Source organism: Bombina bombina, chromosome 8, assembly GCF_027579735.1.
Source record: "Bombina bombina isolate aBomBom1 chromosome 8, aBomBom1.pri, whole genome shotgun sequence".
In the NCBI taxonomy this organism is placed as follows: Eukaryota; Metazoa; Chordata; class Amphibia; order Anura; family Bombinatoridae; genus Bombina; species Bombina bombina.
Window position 1 is genome coordinate 178,133,942 of NC_069506.1, and position 22,488 is coordinate 178,156,429.

Here is a 22,488-nt window from a genome sequence, read left to right on the forward strand (position 1 = left end):
GGGATAGTAAACACCAAAAATGTTTTTGTTTAGAAAGATAGATAATCCCTTTATTTACCATTCCCCAGTTTTGCATAACCAACACAGTTATAGAAATATACTACAGATATATAAATATAATAAATAAATAAATATAATATACCAGACAGCGCCAAGCCGGATTTCCCGCACAGCTAATGACTAAGAGGTAGAAACGTCACCTCTCAGCCAAATAGTGTTCTGCTGTGAGCAGCCTTAACAGCTCAGTGTGGCGAATGCTGCAAACAAATAAAGCATTTTATACTTCATGACTAAAAATGTATTTGTTTCAATTGTAAATCCTAATGCTTCAGAAATGCTAGGATTTACCGTTACTTTTTAAGCTGAAAAACAAGCTAGTTAAAATGGAGATGCACTCACATTTCTTTCTTCAGTCATTCCTTTTGTGACTTAGTCAATCCAAGTATTTGTTAAAGTTGTCCACACCCCTCCACATGTATATATGCAGTGCAGGTTACAATAGGATTGTAGCTTAAAGAGATTCTAAACCCAATTTTTTTCTTTTATGATACAGATAGAGCAGCAATTTTAAGCAACTTTCTATTTTACTCCTATTATCATTTTTTTTCTGTTCTCTTGATATCTTTGTTTGAAAAAACAGGAATTTAAGCTAACGAGCTGGCCCATTTTTGGTTCAGACCCTGGATAGAGCTTGCTGATTGGTGGCTACATTTAGCCACCAATCAGCAAGCAGTACCCAGGTGCTAAACCTAACATGTGCCAGCTCCTAAGCTTTCATTCTTGCTTTTTCAAATAAAGATACCAAGAGAACGAAAAAAAATAATATGAGTAAATTAGAAAGTTTCTGAAAAAATTGCATGCTCTATCTTAAAATCATAAAAGAAACAAAATTGGGTTTAGTATCCCTTTAATACTAAACCATCAATCAGCATGTGTTTTGTATATGTATGTGGATGATCATTGTATTCAGTATTACTGGCTTGCTGTTATGCTTGCTCTCTGTATGGGGCAATAATACTTTTATCTGTTTTCTGGGTGTGAAATTTCATAGACAGATTGCATGTAAGCTTTATGTACTGAACCAGAATAATCTTTATTCACACTGGGCCACACAACAGCTCTGTGAAGCACGTCTTGCAGAGATGCAGAGAGTTTTGTCTTAAAGTGATTGTAAATCCTAGAGTTTTTGAAACACTAGGATTTACCAGTGCTATAAATAAATGGGAACGTTAAGTTATGAAGTATGATCATGTATTAGGGAGCACCTCTCTAATATAAAGTCAGTCACCCTTACCACACCATTAATCCAACATATGGGTACATTAGAAAAAAGCATATACCTTAAGCTGGACAATAATAGAGAAAGTAAGAGTCCATCCTAGGGGTAGAAATAAGGAGGCTTCTTTAGCCAAAAGAGAGATATACTGGACCTCTAGATTGGGTACAATGATCCCCAATTCAGAGTTACAATTAACAATTAACTTCCAAGCACAATAATAAAAACCCAGCAGTTTTACATTTGCATTAAAGGGACACTCAAATCGAAATGTATCTTTAAGGATTCAGATAGAGAAGCAATTTTAAATAACTTTCCAATTTACTTCCATTAACAAACTGTTTACAGACTTTTTATATTTACACTTTTTGAGTCACCAGCCCCTACTGAGTATGTGAAAGAATTCACAGTTTCCACATATATGCATTTGTGATTGGCTTATAGCTGTCACATGACACAGGAGGATTGGAGATAGACATAACTTTGAAATGTGTTAGAAAAAAATCTACTACTCATTTGAAGTTCAGACCAAGCGCTATTGGATTGTCTTTTTATCATGCATGGGTTGGTTTTGCAAATCTACTGTATTAACTGGTCCTTTAAGATAGTAACCCTTAGTGGTGCACTCTGTAATTTAGCAGAGAAATAACATTATTTACAAGCTTGTGTATAGGATCATGCAAAATTTGTGCATGATTATGTAACAAATGTGGACTATAAAAGTCTGAAGTTTAGCAACATATTATGGAAACATTGTATAAATATACAGTAAGTGTTTTTACTGCCATACAATTAAATATTACGGAATACCATCCTGATAATTATTAGACATTAGAGAGGAGTCCTATAATCACATCCATTTTCAACAATATAATTTATGTTTCTTGATTTTAAAGCATGATGTGTGAATAGTTGCAGTATAGCTAAGCTTACAGACCCAGCGAAAAAGTGTCAGCTATACCAGTAGGGTACGGAGGGGCACTTTTATTCTTTATACATTAAAAGTTAAGTTTTAACCCTAGTGGAATGCTGGTGCTCCTCATTGAACTTTTTTTAGTACTAAATAGAAAGGACCCATTTCTCATTAGTTCAAAAGGAAACCATTTAAATAACTAACAGATTACATCTCTTGTTTCAGATATCATTCTTATCTCTCTTTTAAATAATAATTAAGCAATGTCTGAACAAAACGTATTAAGGGCTAGATTTATTAACGTCCTACGGCTGCAAGTTCTCACAAGAACTTGCTCGCCGTCATTTATCAAGCAGCGGTCACGAGACCGCTGCTTCCCTAGCCTCTTCACCACCTCTAATGTGGCGAAATTAAATCTCCTCGGTCTAGTCAGACCGAGGAGATTGACAGCTCCTGCCCGCGTGTGATTGGCTGTGCGCGGGCAGGGGGCGGGATTGCATGTGAGCACAAAATTGCGCTCGTGTGCAATGCCGAATACCTGCGGGTATTTTCGCCCCGCCACAGGCCAGCTGAGGCGTACAGGGACGCGTATACGCACCCCTGTACGCCTCAGCTTTAATAAATCTAGCCCTAAATATAGTCCCTAACCCCAATCCATGCAAAAAACATTATATGTAAATACAAAGCACCTTTTAAACAGAATACAGCAGTTCTTTTTTTTTAGGCCAGAATGCTGGTTTCTGCGGAGTATCTTTCCCTTGTGCCTGCAAAAGTGAAGACACTTGGGGCTTGATTTAACAAGTGCCGAGTGGACATTACTAAATGCATTTCATCAGAAATGCTTGTGCAATGCTGCCCCTGCTTATTGGCGGCCAATCGGCCGCTAGCAGGGACTGTCAATATTTTAGGTGGCGGAGAGGTTAGGAAGCAGCGGTCGTTTCTTTTCAGACTAGCCTGAAACAATTGGCCTCCGAAGCGGCATCCACACAGTAGATTTGCATAATCAACAAATGCAAGACAACAAGACCATGCAATAGCACTTAGTCTGAACTTCAAATGAATAGTAGATTTTTTTTCTGACAATTTTAAAAGGTATGTCTATTTCCACTCCCCCTGTACCATGTGACAGCCATCAGCCAATCACAAATACATACACGCAACATGTGACAGAAATCAGCCAATCACAAAATGCATATATGCTTTTTCTGTGAATTCTTGCACATGCTCAGTAGGAGCTGGTGACAAAAGGTTTAAATATAAAAAGACTGTGCACTTTTTTTAATGGAAGTAAATTGGAAAATTGTTTAAAATTGCGGCTCTATCTGAATAATGAAAGTTTAATTTTGACTTGAGTGTCCGTTTAATAAATGGAGCCCTTGGTGTCCATAAACACTTATTACTAAACATCTACATACGCTGCTTAGTCTTCTCTCTATTAAAATGTGCCTGCTGAAATGCATCTAGTGTTTTATGGTCCTAAACAAATAACAGAATCTACCATTCTAGTGTCATCATAAGCAAACCCAAAATGAATATTCTGAATCTGCTGCAATACTGTCAAGTTTTATTTCCTGTTATAGAAAATTATTTGAAACCAATAAAGACCATTTTTAGCAATGTATTAGAGTTCCACTTAGCAAGAAAGCACTATCACATTATCAATATTATGGTACAGTGCAGCTTATTTACTAGTAAGGGAATTCCTTCAAATTAAATGCTTTATTTCAAAGTCCTTCACTGCCAGAGGGGTTACATATTTACTGCAGGATATTGGAATGATTTACTGAACAACAACAAGAAATAGACATTTGTAATCACTCTACCATAAAGGCTTTAATAATGTTTAATAATTTACTGCCCTTCTTTTTTCCCATTTGGCGGTAATCAATGTAAATCTACATTCAGCTTTGGCCATGTAGCAATTGCAGTATTGACATCAGAATGTTGAAGATGAAACTCAACCTAATTTAGGTGAAAGCATTTTTTTAATCAGTCAGCAAATAGTAGATGTTTACGTACTCTCTCTCTAGCCAGTATCGCCAAAGTGCTGTTATATATGGTAGGTCGATAAACAAAGGGAAACAATGTTTTAAAACTATCATATTATAACACTACAACAAAAAAGAAGTGGTCATTGTTTGGTTATTAAATCATCCTGATAAATCACGTGTTTAAACGGAGATTAAAATCATTTTTATATATGCAGAACTTTTAACCATCCTGCATATTGCGAGATTGTAGTGATTTGGAATTGTAGACACAGTCCAGGGACACACCACTTGAAAAGACTCTTGACTGTTTATCTTACCTCATCCACTTCAGACAGTTAGGGACAGATATAAACAAGATCCTGAATATTAATGTAAAAAAACAGAAAACAAAAAAAGTTATATTTGAGGTTATTACATAGTGACATTAATTTTAAATGGTTTTAAACAATGAAATATTCATAGACTAATATTGCAATATTATCTAACGTATACACTACTGATCCAATATCCAGAGGTTTTAGGTCATAATGTCTCATGGGCTGCAATATCATAGTGCAAAATTGTATAGCTGATGTTCCAACCTTGAAATGATTGTAGCTGATATTGCTGCCCATGTCAAAAGCAAACATTAGCATATAGTTAACCCTTAAGATCCCAGAGAGGGCTGCAACACATACGCAGTCAACTCCGGTGCCTGACTCCTTCCCCTACACTGTGGAGGGTGACATTTTTATCTTGGTGATGTGTATGCAGCAACATTTTGGCATGATTTCAGTTTTGTAATAATGTAGAAACTTTTTTGGTTGTAGATTTAAAGATGCATAATAGGAAGCAAAAACAAATCACTACTGTTTTTATGCTTTGAAAAACATGTGTTCTTGTACTGAGGAAAATAATCATTTTTGTATGTATGCTTGTAATGTATGTTCACCAGTAAAGCAGTGAGATATCTACTTATCAGTTATCAGCCAATGAGCATTCAAGCCTTCAGCTTCACTTCCTGTTGTCTATAAAAATCCATATATTGTTTAAAAAGTGCTGTTTCATCTTCTGCCACTTTAAGTTTCATGTTTAAAATATAAACTGATTTTCTTAATGCATAAAAATATCTTCATTTAGCTCATATGTACCTTCAGCTGTGGTGTAAGTTGTTTTATCTAAGGCTGGTGTTGTTGGTTCAGGCCTACACAATTTGTGATGCTGAATGCAAATGTAGCTTTAAATTGTAGGTACTTGGACAACTAAACATACATAGTAAAACATACATAGTACATGAGGTTGGAAGAAGACAGAAGTCCATTGAGTTCAACATATACAGATCTACTTGATTTACAATAACAAGCTCCAACGGAGCTTAAAGTGAAGTTAAACTTTGATGAATGAAAGCCCGGTTTTTAAAAATACTAATAATAACAGGGGCACTTTCATTCATCAAAGTTTAGAAAGCAGCTGTTTTGTTTAAAAACTTACCTTTGTTTTTTAACAGCCAGAGCAGCTTCCCCCACCCGGAGATCCTCTCTTCACACGTCAGCAATGACTAATCCGGCTTCCTCCAATCACAGCTTTTCCCCCAGGAGACTCATTGCCGGAGGCAATGCCATGATTGGAGGAAGCCGGATTAGTCATTGCTGACATGTGAAGAGAGGATCTCTGGGTGGGGGAAGCTGCTCCGGCTGTGAAAAGAAGAAAGGTAAGTTTCTTTCTAAGTAATGAAAGTGCCCCTGTTTTTAATAGTATTTTTAAAAACTGGGCTTTTATTCATCAAAATTTACCTTCACTTTAAATTAAATCCATTAAAAAGGTGACTCATTTAACATAAGCAAGCATATCCCTGAATTCTGTTCTAGCCAGAAATGTATCTAAGCCATTTTAATAAATGTATCTAAAGTATTGGCATTTACTATCTCCTTAGGAAATGAGTTCCACATTTATATATATATATATATATATATATATATATATATATATATATATACAGTATATAAAACCACTATCAAATACTCTTTCTAAACTGTATAAAAAAACAAATCCTGAAATATAATTAATAAAATAGTTGTCCTCATTATTCCCTGATAATTCTTCTCTTCTTTTATTCCTTAGGCTCTTCTGTTTTTAGCCAGCATTGCGGGTCTCTGCTTGGTGATAAGCCTCGTGTTAATATGTGTATATTTAATCAAACTCTGCTGCTGCAGATCTCAGGAAGAGGAGGAATCTAAGAGCCGACGAGCCTGTTGTGTCACATGGAGTTGTGTAGCTGCTGTTATTATATGCTGGTAAGAAGCTTCTTCACAAATATAAGTTTGACTTAGTGATATACAAGTGTAGCTGTTGGTAAACTTATAACTGAGTATATTTCCTTTTCAATTTTGTTCACCCTAAGACATCCCATGAAAGTCAAAATTAAACTTCCCTTATTTAGAACGAGCTTCAAATGTTCCAATTTAATTATGTTATCAAATTCCCTTGCCTCTTGTATGTTGCAAGCACCTCTGCCATATAGTTCTTAAGAAACACAAACTCCTGAGCCTATCTTGGTATGCTTTTCAGGAAAGGATTGGCAATGGCAAAAGGAACTCAGGTTATTACTAGAATTAAAAAAAAAAAAAAAAAAAAAAACAGAAATTCAATTGAATTTTATTATTGTGTAATATTTTTCAATTCTGTGCTTGATTGGGAATTAAAACTCTGGCTTTAGCGGATACGTTTGCCACTTTACTTCTTTGTTTTGTATTGTAACAAATGTGTGTTTGTAGCATGTGTATAACGTGTCGTGTGTGGCTTCTGTGTGTGTGTAGTGTGGTGTGTGTAGCCTGACTTCCACTTGACTTGCATCTGTATACCAATGTAATCAATATATTTCATATCTCCATACAGACCTTGGGATAGTGGTGCTTGGAACACTCTGTACAGTAGGAAATATAACTGTGAATAAAAAATAATGTAGGCGAATGATACAAAAATGAGTTTTCTTTATGCTTGTAAAATCCCCAACAGCATGCAGGTTCTTGTCAGATTTGCTTTGATGATTTGTATGATGTCTGGCACCGCTGCCCTCTGCTCCACAGCAATGACTAAAATTAGTTCATTGTAATCTAGTGAGTGCAGCACACAGCACACCGGAGAGCAATGTATTACTAACTCACCCAGCATTGAAGAGATTAAGTCTATCAGCTATAGGGAATAAATCCTTGTGCATAGCAAATTTACAGCAAAATATGCAAAGTGTGAGAAAGTTTTGAAAGATAAAGGATCCTCATTTCAGGAGTTTCTTTAACTTTGAAAAGTATTACATATTGAACATGTTTATTGTTGTCCTGGTGGGACAGTGGACCGCAGGGCCACATCCTTTGGGCAAGGAGGTCACAGAGCGAACCTTGTGTGCATACTTTTCTTTCACTCATGGTTAGTGTTTGGCTGAAGCCATTTATTATCAATCAACTGTGTTTACTCTTTTTGAATCATTATGACAACAGAAACTACCTAAATGACCCTGATCAAAAGTTTACATACCCTGGTGATTTTGGCCTGATAACATGTACACAAGTTGACACAAAGGGGTTTGAATGGCTATTAAAGGTAACCATCCTCACTTGTGGTCTGTTTGCTTGTAATTAGTGTGTGTGTATAAAAGGTCAATCATAAATTGTGCCAGGGTATGTAAACTTTTGAACACAACTGTATATTAGCTGTGTTTTACCACAAATTACTTGCTTACTCTGATGCCTACATCAGTTACCAAACTATGGGTCACATTACAAGTAGCATAAACTTTTACCATGCATGGTTTTTTTTACGGGTATTACAAGTTGAAAGTTTGCATGCAATCAAAACCTGGTGCTCACTAACCTTAGGGCTTCAGATATAATGACTGTGCTAACATATCCACCCCATAGACTTCAAAGGAGAACACGTATTGCTCGCAAGCAACCTGAGACATGGGGGTAGATTTATCATACCCCGGGCGGACATAATTCGCTATAGCAAATCATGTCCGCCCTACATAGCTAAATGCCGACAGCATACGTTTTGGTGAACTGCTTGTGCAATGCCACCCCCTGCAGATTCGTGGCCAATCAGCCACTAGCAACCATCGTATTCGATCGGGCAGATTGATGTTCGCAGTCTCAGAGGCAGTGGACGAGTTAAGGAGCAGCGGTCTTAAGGCTAGAGCAGAAACAGAGGCATTGGGGCCAATACAGAGATTGTTAAATCGGCCCCCAAGTGCATTCAACCTGAGTTATTCATATATCACATTCCAATGTTCTTCACATAGAAGAAAATGTTCTTTTTATTTATATATATATGTTTAATTTATTATATATAGATAGATAGATATAAATATATATATATATATATATATATATATATATATATATATATATATAATTATAAACAGGAAATTACATATATATACTGTATATACAGGTATACCCCGCTCATACAGCGGGTTAGGGACCGGAGCCCCGCCTTAAAGTGAAAACCGCCTTAAAGTGAAACAAGGCAGTTTTAGGTTTCTTTTCAGTGTTTAAAATCTTAAAAACATGTTTGAACTAACATATATTAGGGGTGCAATAGTGCTATGTTTAGTTTAACACTAGCACAGCAAGTATTCAATTAGTATTCAATAAATACTGTATCTGTAAAATAGTGACAATTACTGTAGTAAAATTTGCCAGACTATAGCACTGAGACACAGATTGCACTGCAATGCAGTTAACAGAGTGAACTAAGCATAACAAAATGGTGCCAGTCACTTTTCTAGCAAACTCACAATGATTACAGCACTGTTTCAAAATCCTTGGAGGTTGAACTTCAGCTCCACAAAGCTCTGTATTAGCGAATCGCTGTAAAGTGAAGTGCTGTAAAGTGAGGTATACCTGTATATATATATATATATATATATATATATATATATATATATATATATATATATATATAGGAATATATAGATTTAAAAATACAAAGAACATATTATACTATGTGAAGAGCATTGGAATGTAAAATATTTACAATAAATGCACAGTAAAACGCTTAAAGGGACCGTCTACACCTTGGTCATCTTAAAGTCTTACCTTAGATTAAGCTGCAAATAGCTTCCTGCACTTTTTCTATATCATGCAACGGGAATGGTAAAAAAAGTTATTTTAAAATAAATGTTGTTTCTGGCCACTATGAAATAGCTGCCAAGCTCAGCCCACTGATGACAACATGATCTAGGCTGCATATGGCATCCAATAACAAAAGGCTCACTAGTTGAATTCAATAGACTGTCAATGCTATTCAGTAGAGTGCCTAGATATAGCCCAGATTGTGACGTCATCAGTGGGCTGAGCTTAGCAGCCATTTCAAACTGGCAAGAAAGAATATTCATTTTAAAAATAACTTTTTTACTGTTCTTCTTGCATGATATAGAAAGGGTGGTAAGACTTTAAGATGACTAAGGTGTAGACTTTCCCTTTAAAATAATAAAATTAAATACAAATTATTTTTCATGTTTCAAGGTATTTGTTGAAAGAGCTCCAAAGTGTGTGTGTGTGTGTATGTATATATACAGTGTATATATATATATATATATATATATATATATATATATATATATATAGTAGAGTAGAAAACAGCACTCTCTGGACTTAAATTTAAACAGATAGTTTAATAGGTAACGTTTCGAGGAATGCTCCCCTTCATCAGACCATCAACATACAAGTGAATCAAACATTTAAACCTACATAGACCCCTCCCCCTAGTGCAAAAACCGCTAACCCCTGGTTGTCATAGCAACCAAACATACAGTGCATAGTAAATACAAATAGTCAAGCAATAATCACATCACAGAACCCAAATAAATAAATAGTCATTATATCTGGGCAGCTATGCAGAGAGCCATGGTAATTGTCATATATATCACAGTGCATCCACTGAATGGTATATAAGGAAAAAACAGGATAAAATTCAGCATCAGGCTGTATAAACCCATTCAACACAGTTTACAAATAGTCACATCCCAGAAACTGTTTTGAATGGGTTTATACAGCCTGATGCTGAATTTTATCCTGTTTTTTTCCTTATATACCATTCAGTAACATCTGCTATGGGGCTGGATGCACTGTGATATATATGACATTTACCATGGCTCTCTGCACAGCTGCCCAGATATAATGACTATTTATTTATTTGGGTTCTGTGATGTGATTATTGCTTGACTATTTGTATTTACTATGCACTGTATGTTTGGTTGCTATGACAACCAGGTTTTGGCGGTTTTTGCACTAGGGGGAGGGGTCTATGTAGGTTTAAATGTTTGATTCACTTGTATGTTGATGGTCTGATGAAGGGGAGCATTCCCCGAAATGTTACCTATTAAACTATCTGTTTAAATTTAAGTCCAGAGAGTGCTGTTTTCTACTCTACTACATTTCACCTACTCTAGCACCCTGGCCCTTGGAAAATTGTTTGTGAGAGTGCAACTGACTAATTTTGCCTATATATATATATATATGTGTGTGTGTGTTTATGTGTATATAGTCCCACAGGCATACGAAAGTGTGTGTGTGTATGTACCGAATTTTTCGCTCCATAAGATGCACTTTTTTCCCCCTCAAAAGTAAGGGGAAACGTCTGTGCGTCTTATGGAGCGAATGCAGGCCCGGTGCTTGCATATTTAGGCTAGGCAGCAACCTTAGGGCACTGTCTTACTGAGTTCCACTTCGCGCTGCGCAATGTGCAGAGTGCAGACTATAGGACAGTGAACAATAAACACAAAGTCCGGAGCTGCAGTTAAAAATTCTTTGTTTTTTTATTCATTTAAGAGCAGTTACATGTACAGGTACAAAACATGCCCTTAGTGTCCATAGCTTTGGACACTAAGGGCATGTTTTGTACCTGTACATGTAACCGCTCTTAAATGAATAAAAGAACAAAGAATTTTTAACTGCAGCTCTGGACTTTGTGTTTATTGTATCTGTGGGCCATTTCCTTGGAGCGCTTGCAGTTGGTGTGCCCCTGGAGGTTGTCAAGTATCTAATGGTGGAAGCAAGTCACAAGGATTTCCATTTACCCACTACTGTGATTGGAAGTGTATCGGCAGGAGTCGTTCCCCCTCGTAAGTCGGCCGCGTCCTTTGACGTCATCACCGGGGCCATTGTGTGTGAAGCTATCACCAGTGCTGCAAACGGCAGCTGACGGCTTGTGGGAGCGGTGTAGCTCCAAGCTAGGGAAGGCGGATTGCTTTGAGCCTAGGAGAGAGGTTTCCTGAACAGCTCTTAAACACACCGGGCTTTAGGACAGTGCCGTGAAGAGAGGGTAAGTTTGTTCCAGACAAGGATGAGCAATAGTGGGGACTTTTGGGATCACACTTTCCTTGTTGATTGAACTACCGGTATGTTTGGTGCATTTGGCACTAAGTTCGTAAGCTTTCACATATAAGGGACAAGTGCACTAAAGGGTCTCCCCGTCATAGGTGTTATTGTATCTGGCCCTTAATGTTTTAAAAATTGGCACTGCCTAAGTTGGGAATCACAGCTTTACCCGCCCTGCGGGTATGTTGTCCTGCACTACTTGGATTAGGACCCGAGGGACACATGAGACGCCTGTAGATGTCTGGAGTCCTGCCCTGAGGAGAAGCAGACTCTTAAGTTAGTTTCACCTAAGCACCAAAAGGGTTAAGGTTACCCCTCTGGCATCTGAGTAATTAAAGACTTAAAGTTCACCTTACTGACATTGCCTCCTTGTCACCTATGGGGGTAGTATACCATTTGATTCAGAATATTTTTTTCTTGTTTTCCTCCTCTAAAAACTAGGTGCCTCTTATGGTCAGGTGCGTCTTATGGAGCGAAAAATACGATATATATACAGTATATATATATATATATATATATATGTGTGTGTGTTTATTTGTGTATATAGTCCCACAGGCATATGAAAGTGTGTGTGTGTGTATGTATATATATATATATATATATATATATATATATATGTGTGTGTGTTTATTTGTGTATATAGTCCCACAGGCATACGAAAAAGATTTTTCGCTATTGATATGTGGCTTCAGATGAGTAAATAAACCATTAGAACTTGATATCACATCATAAGACAACAGATTTATACGTAAGATAAATCAGTCAATTCATACTCACAGTGATATAATTTAAAGGCCCACCTGAACACAACTTGCGAGTGTGTGTTTTTATTTTATGTGAGTCATATTTGGGGACAATCCCCATTCTCTCTTCAAGTGGGTCCTAGCTTGACTATACATAAACAGAAATTTGCAAAAAATGGGCATGAAACCTTACATTTTTCTTTCATGATTAAGATAAAGCATTCAATTTTAAAGTTGTAAACTTTCTAAATTACTTATATTATCAAATTTACTTGGTTCTTTTGGTATCTTTTGTTGAAAAGCAGGGATGTAAGCTCCGGAGCATGCACTTTTCTGGAGAACTAGATGGCAGCAGTTTTGCAAGAATGTTATCTATATGCAAGACTAGATGGCAGCACTATTTCCTGCCAAGTAGTTCTCTAGACACCTAACGTACGTCTTCAACAAACAATAACATGCGAAGAAAGCAAATTTGAAACTTTTTTTAAATTCTATGTTCTGTGTGAATCACAAAAGACAGTTTTTGGGTTTCCTTTAAGGCTACATTAAAAGGGAAAAGTAAAGACTGTAAGGAATGTCTACAACGAGTAACAGATATAATAACTGAGCATTAAGGACTTGATTTATTTCAGAATCATTTTAAGTCTATAGCCATGATCTTTATATTTTAGTTGCTGTAATTATATGAAGAATATTATAAATAGGAATGAACCCTTTGTGCATATGTTGTTGTTAGCCCAGGGCTTGATACATCCTAGAAACCAGGCAGCTACTGTTCCTAACATTATTATTCTGGTTTCTAAATTTCCAGATTGTCTGGCTCCTCAATATCCCTGAAGGATATTACAAATAATTATGTTAACCCCTGTAACAGTCTGTTTTATGTCTAAAAATATAAAACAAAATTATTAGTGTTAAAATACAATGGGGCCGATTTATCAAGGGCCGAACAGCCCCTGATGCCCCTGTTTCCACGCGAGCCATCAGGCGCCCCGGAAACAGCCGTTATGAAGCAGCAGTCATAAGACCGCTGCTCCTTAACTGGTCCACTGCCTCTAAGACTGAAGACATCAATCTGCACGATACTATACGGTCGGGTAGATAGACACCCCCTGCTGGCAGCAGATTGGCCGCAAATCTGCAGGGGGAGGCATTGCACAACCAGTTCACTAGAACTACTTGTGCATTGTTAAATGCCGACAGTGGATGCTGTCGGCATTCAGCGATGTCTGGCGGACATGATACGCTACAGCATATCATGCCCGCCAGACAATGATAATTCGTCCCCAATTTATGTAAGATATTATATACCAAATGAGCGGCTGAATTGTAGAACAACATAGGGCGTCACATGGTTTGCTGACTCATAAGGTAACTGACCAATAGTCTCTTGCATTAATGCTGTTTTACTTAATTATGGAGTAAATGAGAGAACAGAGATAATGGTCAAGTGATTATACAATTGATAAGCTGCACTTTTCTCCAGCTATCACCCATTGGAGAGGACACAACAACAAACTCCTCAAGGCTTTGCTTGTTTAGCTGGGACTGGGTGACACCAAGACTGTGATGCTTCTCTCTTCCCAGCTGCAGAAACAATAAATTACTTGTTCTCCCTCCTTTTCTCCCATGATCAGAGAAGGAAACATTTTCCTTTTTGCTGTTTAATCTCAGTGCCTTGCTTTCCTCGTGGCCTGCAGGTTTATTTATTTTTTCTAGATGATTATATAATGTGTCACGTTCGCTGTTGCTAGAAATGTCTTATGTTTTGACAATAATAACAGGCAGAATAAAATGCCCTTTAAATACCAGCCACCAATTAAAATCTGCAGAACATGGTGGGCACCTCTATACTGTAGAATTTTTAAAACAAAGACAAACATAATAATTGAAGTTGTATTAAGCTAGTGTTTGTTTTCAGAGTATTTTAAGTGCTAGAATACAAGTGGTGTGCTATTGTTAACTTGCGTGCGTATTACAAGTTGAAAGTTCGATCAAGTGCAATTAAATTTAACGCGGGCCCAGGTTATCACACCTTTAGACCTCACATAAAGGCTAAGGGGCCGATTTATTATGCCCCAAATGCTGCTATATGCAGCTGTTTCCGCACAAGCCTTCAGGCTCGCCGGAAACATAAGTTAAGAAGCAGTCATAAGATCGCTGCTCCTTAACTCGTCTGCCACCTCTGAGGTAGCGGACAGCAATCCGCCCAATCGCATATGATCGGATTGATTGACACCCCCTGCTAGTGGCCGATTGGCCGCAAATCTGCAGGGGGCGGCATTGCACTAAGGGCTACAATATACAGTATATAAATATATATATATATATATATATATATATATATATATATATATATATATATATATATATATATATGTATGTATATATACAGTTGTGCTCATAAGTTTACATACCCTGGCAGAATTTATGATTTCTTGGCCATTTTTCAGAGAATATAAATGATAACACAAAAACTTTTCTTTCACTCATGGTTAGTTTTTGGCTGAAGCCATTTATTATCAATCAACTGTGTTTACGCTTTTTAAATCATAATGACAACAGAAACTACCCAAATGACCCTGATCAAAAGTTGACATACCCTGGGGATTTTGGCCTGATAACATTCACACAAGTTGACACAAAGGGGTTTTAATGGCTTTTAAAGGTAACCATCCTCACCTGTGATCTGTTTTCTTGTAATTAGTGTGTGTGTATAAAAGGTCAATGAGTTTCTGGACTCCTGACAGACCTTTGTATCTTTCATCCAGTGCTGCACTGACGATTCTGGATTCTGAGTCATAGGAAAGCAAAAGAATTGTCAAAGAATCTGCTGGAAAAGGTAGTTGAACTGTATAAAACAGGAAAGGATTATAAAAAGATATCCAAGGAATTGAGAATGCAAATCAGCAGTGTTCAAACTCTAATAAAGAAGTGGAAAATGAGGGGTTCTGTTGAAACCAAACCACGGTCAGGTAGACCAACTAAAATTTCAGCCACAACTGCCAGGAAAATTGTTCCGGATGCAAAGACAAACCCACAAATAACTTAAGGTGAAATACAGGACATGTGGAGTGGCTGTTTCAAGATGAACAATAAGGAGGCACTTGAAGAAAGATGGGCTGCATGGTCGAGTCACCAGAAGAAAGCCATTACTATGCAAATGCCACAAAGTATCCCACTTACAATACACCAAACAGCTCAGAGACAAGCCTCAAACCTTCTGGCACAAAGTAATTTGGAGTGATGAGACCAAATTTGAGCTTTTTGGCCACAACCATTAACGCTACATTTGGAGAGTAGTCAACAAGGCCTATGATGAAAGGTACACCATTCCTACTGTGAAACACAGAGGTGGATCGCTGATGTTTTGGGGATTTGTGAGCTACAAAGGCACAGGAAATTTGGTCAGACTTGATGGCAAGATGAATGCAGTATGTTATCAAACAGAATGCCTCATTTTCCACTTCTTGGTTAGAGTTTGGACACTGCTGATTTGCATTCTCAATTCCGTGGATATCTTTATATATTCCTTTCCTGTTTTATACAGTTCAACTACCTTTTTCCCACAGATCCTTTGACAATTCTTTTTCTTTCCCCATGACTCAGAATCCAGAAACGTCAGTGCAGCACTGGATGAACGTTGCAAGAGTCTGTCAGGAGTCCAGAAACTCATTGACCTTTTATACACACACACTAATTACAAGCAAACAGATCACAGGTGAGGATGGTTACCTTTAATAGCCATTCAAAGCCCTTTGTGTCAACTTGTGTGCATGTTATCAGGCCAAAATCACTAGGGTATGTAAACTTTTGATCAGGGTCATTTGGGTAGTTTCTGTTGTCATTATGATTTAAATAGAGTAAACACAGTTGACTGATAATATATGGCTTCAGCCAAACACTAACCATGAGTGAAAGAAAAGTTTTTGTGTTATCATTCATATTCTCTGAAAAATGGCCAAGAAAACATAAATTGTACCAGGGTATGTAAACTTATGAGCACAACTGTATATATGTGTGTGTATTTATATATGAACAGTATATTCATACAAAGATACACATATAAACACATGTGTGTGTGTGTATATATATATATACACTTTGGAGACTTTTCCACTCAAATACCTTAAAACATGAAAAATATTTTTTATTCAATACAGGTACAAATTACCTAAATGGAATTATGAAATCCAAACTTATAATGAAATCTAAACTTTTTTTGTTAAGCTTTTTTAAAATAATAAAATTATCAAAATTACTATTTTTCCATGCATGTAAGTCACAATCTTCTCTGTCTGTATCCTTGATTTGATTGTTTTTTGTGCTCTAAAATGCAAATAGTTTATATTTATTTAAAACAGCAGGTATTAACTTTCTGAGTACAGTACTGTACTATCTTTCTGAAGGTACTATGCATACAAAAGTATTACAATTTTATAAAACTAAACTACCTGTAAGTTGTATGCATAAGCTGTGACATGAAAATATTGACAATATGACATAAGATACTGTTGTTTACACTTGGTTTTATCCCCTCTCCAAACTGTCCCATTTTCTAGATGCAAATATTCCAAAATCTAAACTATTTTGAAATCTAACCCTGTTCTGGTCTGAAACAGTTTGGATAAAAGGTTTTCTCTCTGTAATATTATTTAATAATGTGTTTTACTGTGTATTTACTGCAAATAGTTTACATTCCAATATTCTTTATGAAGGGAAAATTTTCTTTGTGCTTTTAAATTAATATTCATAGTTACACATTTTAAGTGTATGTATTCATATTGATATATAGGTATAGCTATATATAGTTAGTTTTTTTATTATATATTTATATATATGTATATATAAAACATTTTTTTCTATGTGAAGAACATTGGAATGTAAATATGCGTAACACACTCCGGGTTTCGCCCGCTGTAGGTCTAACGCTGTTTCGGGATAGCGCACATAAAGAATTAGTTATCTTCTTAAAGGGACAGTCTACACCAGAATTTTTATTGTTTTAAAAGATAGATCATCCCTTTATTACCCATTTCCCAGTTTTGCATAACCAACACAGTTATATAAATACACTTTTAACCTCTGTGATTATCTTGTATCTAAGCCTCTGCAAACTGCCCCTTTTTTCAGTTCTTTTGACAGACTTGAAGTCTAGCCAATCAGTGCCTGCTCCCAGATTACTTCACGTGCACAAGCACAGTGTTATCTATATGAAATATGTGAACTAACACCCTCTAGTGGTGAAACACTGTTAAAATGCAATCTGAAAGAGCTGGGCTTCAAGGTCTAAGAAATTAGCATATGAACCTCCTAGGTTAAGCTTTCAACTAAGAATACCAAGAGAACAAAGCAAAATTGGTGATAAAAGTAAAATGGAAAATTGTTTAAAATTACATGCTCTATCTGAATCATGAAAGTTTATTTTGGCCTAGACTGTCCCTTTAAGGTGCATTATATAAGCATTAAATATAAAATATTGAAAACATTATAATAATTATTTGGAATTGGAATTGGTATGGCCATGGGTACTAGGTTTGCCCAAAGCTTTGTTATTTGTTTATGGTTAAGTAATAAGAAATTTATACATACAATCAGATATGGGAGGTGAACCTGGTTTTCTATGGCCGTTATATTGACGTCTTCCTGTTCATGTGGAGAGGACCTTATTTGTCTTTGTGTAATATTTGTAAATAAAATTTTTGAAAACAACACACACCCACATCACACTAGGCACGGTACCTGGATTAGCCACATCCAAATACCCCTTTAGGAGAGAAAGAAATTGGTTCCATATCAGGGTCCAGGAAAAAGAACAACAACATTTTGGGCGTACAGTCAGACATGATTAAAGGCTGATTGTATGCCTGAAACGTTGTTGTTCTTTTTCCTAGACCCTGATATGGAGCAATAAAGATCTGTTTTTAAAGAAGTTTGTAAGGAACTAATTTGTTTGTGGTGGAAAATTTGAAAAACAATGACTTTGGGTTGAAGTTTTCCTCTTACATTCAATCTCATTCTATTGAGTTTTTAGATGTCTAACTATCATGGGACACTAATATTGAAGTAAACTCTTGCATTTTTTTTTAAAATGTTGATAGCAATAATTTTCTTAACTACAGTAGTAACCATCTAAGTAGTTGGAAAAATAACATCCCTTGTAGTCAGTTCCGACGAATAAGGAGTAATTGTATGGATCTAGATGTATATGACACACAATCCTTGGTTCTTAACCCCTTAAGGACAAGGCCATTTTTCAATTTCTTTCCCTTAAAGGGATAGTCAAGTATAAATTAAACTTTCATTATTCAGATAGGACTTTTAATTTTAATCGACTTTCCAATTTACTTTTATCATCAAATTTGCTTTTTTCTCTTGGTATTCTTAGTTTAAACTAAACATAGGTAGGCTCATATGCTAATTTCTAAGCCTTTGAGGGCTGCCTCTTATCACATGCTTTTTAAATCTCTTTTCAACACAAAGAGACAGAAAGTACACGTGAGCCATATAGATAACACTGTGTTCAGGCACAGAAAGTTATTTAAGATCTAGCACAATACAATGCTAAATTTAAGACAATAGATAATAAACAGTCACAGTCATGTGATCAGGGGGCTGGAGGAAGGTTCCTAGATACAAGGTAATCACAAAGGTAAAAAGTACATTAATATAACTGTGTTGGTTATGCAAAACTGGGGAATGAGTAATAAAGGGATTATCTATCATTTAAAACAATAACATTTCTATGGTTGACTGTCCCTTTAAGGACCAGGGCTATTTTAATATTTCTGCTGTGTTTGTGTTTAGCTGTAATTTTCCTCTTACTCATTTACTGTACCCACACATATTATATACCATTTTTCTCACCACTAAATGGACTTTCTAAACATACCATTATTTTCATCATATCTTATAATTTACTATTAAAAATATTATAAAATATGAGGAAAAAATTAAAAAAACACACTTTTTCTAACTTTGACCCCCAAAATCTGTTACACATCTACAACCACCAAAAAACAACCATGCTAAATAGTTTCTAAATTTTGTCCTTAGCTTAGAAATACCCAATGTTAACATGTTCTTTGCTTTTTTTTGCAAGTTATAGGGCAATAAATACAAGTAGCACTTTGCTATTTCAAAACCACTTTTTTTCAAAATGAGCGCTAGTTACATTGGAACCCTGATATCTGTCAGGAATACCTGAATATCCCTTGACGTGTATATATTTTTTTAGAAGACATTCCAAAGTATTGATCTAGGCCCATTTTGGTATATTTCATGCCACCATTTCACCGCCAAATGTGATCAAATAAAAAAAATTGTTCACTTTTTCACAATTTTTTTCACAAACTTTAGGTTTCTCACAGAAATTATTTACAAACAACTTGTGCAATTATGGCATACATGGTGGTAAATGCTTCTCTGGGATCCCCTTTGTTCAGAAATAGCAGACTTATATGGCTTTGGCGTTGCTTTTTGGTAATTAGAAGGCTGCTAAATGCCACTGCGCACCACACGTGTTTTATGCCCAGCAGTGAAGGGGCTAATTAGGGAGCATGTAGGGAGCTTGTAGAGTTAATTTTAGCTTTAGTGTAGTGTAGTAGACAACCCAAAGTATTGATCTAGGCCCATTTTGGTATATTTAATGCCACTATTTCACCGCCAAATGTGATCAAATTTAAAAAAAACGTAATTTTTTTCGCAATTTTAGGTTTCTCACTGAAATTATTTACAAACAGCTTTTTGGTAATTAGAAGGCTGCTAAATGCTGCTGCACATCACACGTGTATTATGTCTATCAGTGAAGGGGTTAATTAGGGATCTTGTAGGGAACTTGCAGGGTTAATTTTAGCTTTAGTGTAGAGATCAGCCTCCCACCTAACACATCAGACCCCCTAATCCCTCCCAAACAGCTCTCTTCCCTCCCCCACCCCACAATTGTCCCCGCCATCTTAAGTACTGGCAGAAAGTTATTTTTTTCCCCCACTTTTCTGTAGTGTAGCTTTCCCCCAAAGACTAAACCCCCATCCCCTCCCAGATCACTTCGATTATATAGATTAAATTTTGTATACCCCCCTCTCTCCCTCTAAATTTAAACAAACTCTGCTCCATAGTGTAATGGTTCCCACCCGCTCCCTCCCCGTGCACGCGCGTCCGTCGATATCGAGGCATCCCTGCAATAACCAGAAAGCGGCTGGAAGTGATCAGGATCGCTTCCAGCCGCTTTCAACCCCAACGTCATACAGGGTACATCGCTGGTCTTTAAAGACCAGTTTGTGCAAGACGTACCCTGTACGACGTATGTCGTTAAGGGGTTAAAGATAGATTAAGGGAAAAAAGGTATCCTGATAAATTAGTAGAGACAGGTTATAGGAAATCTAGGGCTCTAATGAGAGACCAAGTTTTAAAACCTAGGGATAAAAAAGAAAATCATGATTTTGTCAACAAACCTATTTTTCTCACCAATTATAATTCTAATCGTTGGGCTATAAAGGAAGGTCTAAGTCGACGCTGGCCAATTTTAAAAAGAGATCCAGTTTTACGACAGATCTTGGGTGATAAAACTAGGTGTGCATTTAAGAAGGCATCAACCCTCAAACAGAAATTGGCCTCTAGTAAGATAGTCATGTCATGAAGAAATATAAAAGAAAGTAAAATTGGAATACGTAACCATTTGCCAAACTGTGTTTTTAGATGTGGTCTGAAACAAGGCAATATATGCAAATTTGTTACACATGGAGTAACCAGTATAACCTCTTCGGCCACAGAAGATGTATTTATTATCAACACTTGTTGACCTGTAGTTCTAGCTTTGCCCTTACATGCGAATGTGGAATTCAATATCTAGGTCTCACAATTCGCAAGGCAAGGAAATGATGGGAGGAACACTTTAGAAACATAAATAACAAGTCATTGAAACACAGCATACGATATATCATCTGAACCACTATGCTGGCACTAAGTGTAGATTTAGGATTGCCCTGATTGAAAGGATACCCAATATCAGTGGGGTTAATAGCTTTACTAAACTTAGACAAAGGGAACCCTACTGGATATATAAGTTTGGATCCATTTTTCCTTCTAGGCTGACTGAAGTGATTGATGTGGCTGCTTTCTGTTAGGATTTGTAGAAGTAATTGATATGGTTGCTTTCTGCTAGGTTTTGTGAATAAATAGACTTTCATGTCAGGGTTGCTATTATGTAGACAAGAACAATTCCAGCAAGAGAGCTGGACAGGATACTAACCGGAAAAGTACTCTACCCTCATACGTATGGGCTTAGTGTATATAGGTTTTAAAATATATCAACTTTATTAGTTTAATTTAAAAAGGGTTACACACAATAAAAACAGTTGCAGCAAGTAAAAGTGGTTTTCAAACTAATGTAGTGAAAAGGGTGGATAGTTACAAATTCTTATCCTGAATTGATATCATGGATAGTAACTCTCACCTAAAGAAGATTTGTGGTAAATCTTAATGGTAAAGGTATGTTTGTAATCTGCTGTGGGCTAACATCCCTGCAAAATGGGGCAAATTATTGATTCATACACAAATTAGATGTTGCCATTATGATTTGTACACATTTTTTTTATGTCAGGCACATATTTACTATATTGGAAATTTTTTGTGAGGGTTAGTTTCCAATTTATGGGAATCTTTATTTATGGCATTCACCCGACGTTAGGTGCAAATGTCCCTTAAATGAATGGCGATAGCTGTCTCTTCGTCCCATGATTGGAGGATTATAGCCGTTCAATACTGAAGTGTGTATCAGTTAGCTGGGACACTGAGATTCCTCAGCCTGCGCCTATCAGCTTGTGGGAGTGCTATTCTACTTGTGAGTATGGCAGCATTCAATTTCTGATGTGGAGAGATATGGTTGAATAATTGATCTGTACTAGCAGACGCTTTCTGTTTTTCTGACACACAAATGGAAACCTGAACTGTCCGAGTCATTCCTGGACAGGTAGCAACCCTATTACCACCGGGTATTTTACTTACGCTATTTCACAATCATTTAGCATCTTTTAGTGATAAAACATCTGAGATATGTATATGGTTTTATTACAATTTATGATTTTTCATGTGTTTGCTTGTAATATGAATCACTTGGGGTGCTTTATCAAACACTACTTCTTAACCTTTAGAATATCTTGAGAATATCTACGTATGCGTCACATGCACATGCATAGAACAATGCTAACAC

General features: G+C 36.5%; 1 protein-coding gene across 2 annotated transcripts in view; it reads left to right on the plus strand.

The window, feature by feature from the left end:
- TTYH1 (tweety family member 1) overlaps positions 1–22,488 on the plus strand; it is a 278,708-nt gene that overhangs the window by 74,585 nt on the left and 181,635 nt on the right. For both annotated transcript variants that reach the window (XM_053690745.1, XM_053690746.1), the window contains exon 2: positions 6,281–6,453. In XM_053690745.1, coding sequence (XP_053546720.1) covers positions 6,281–6,453 — 173 coding nt within the window. The remainder of the gene's footprint in view (positions 1–6,280; positions 6,454–22,488) is intronic.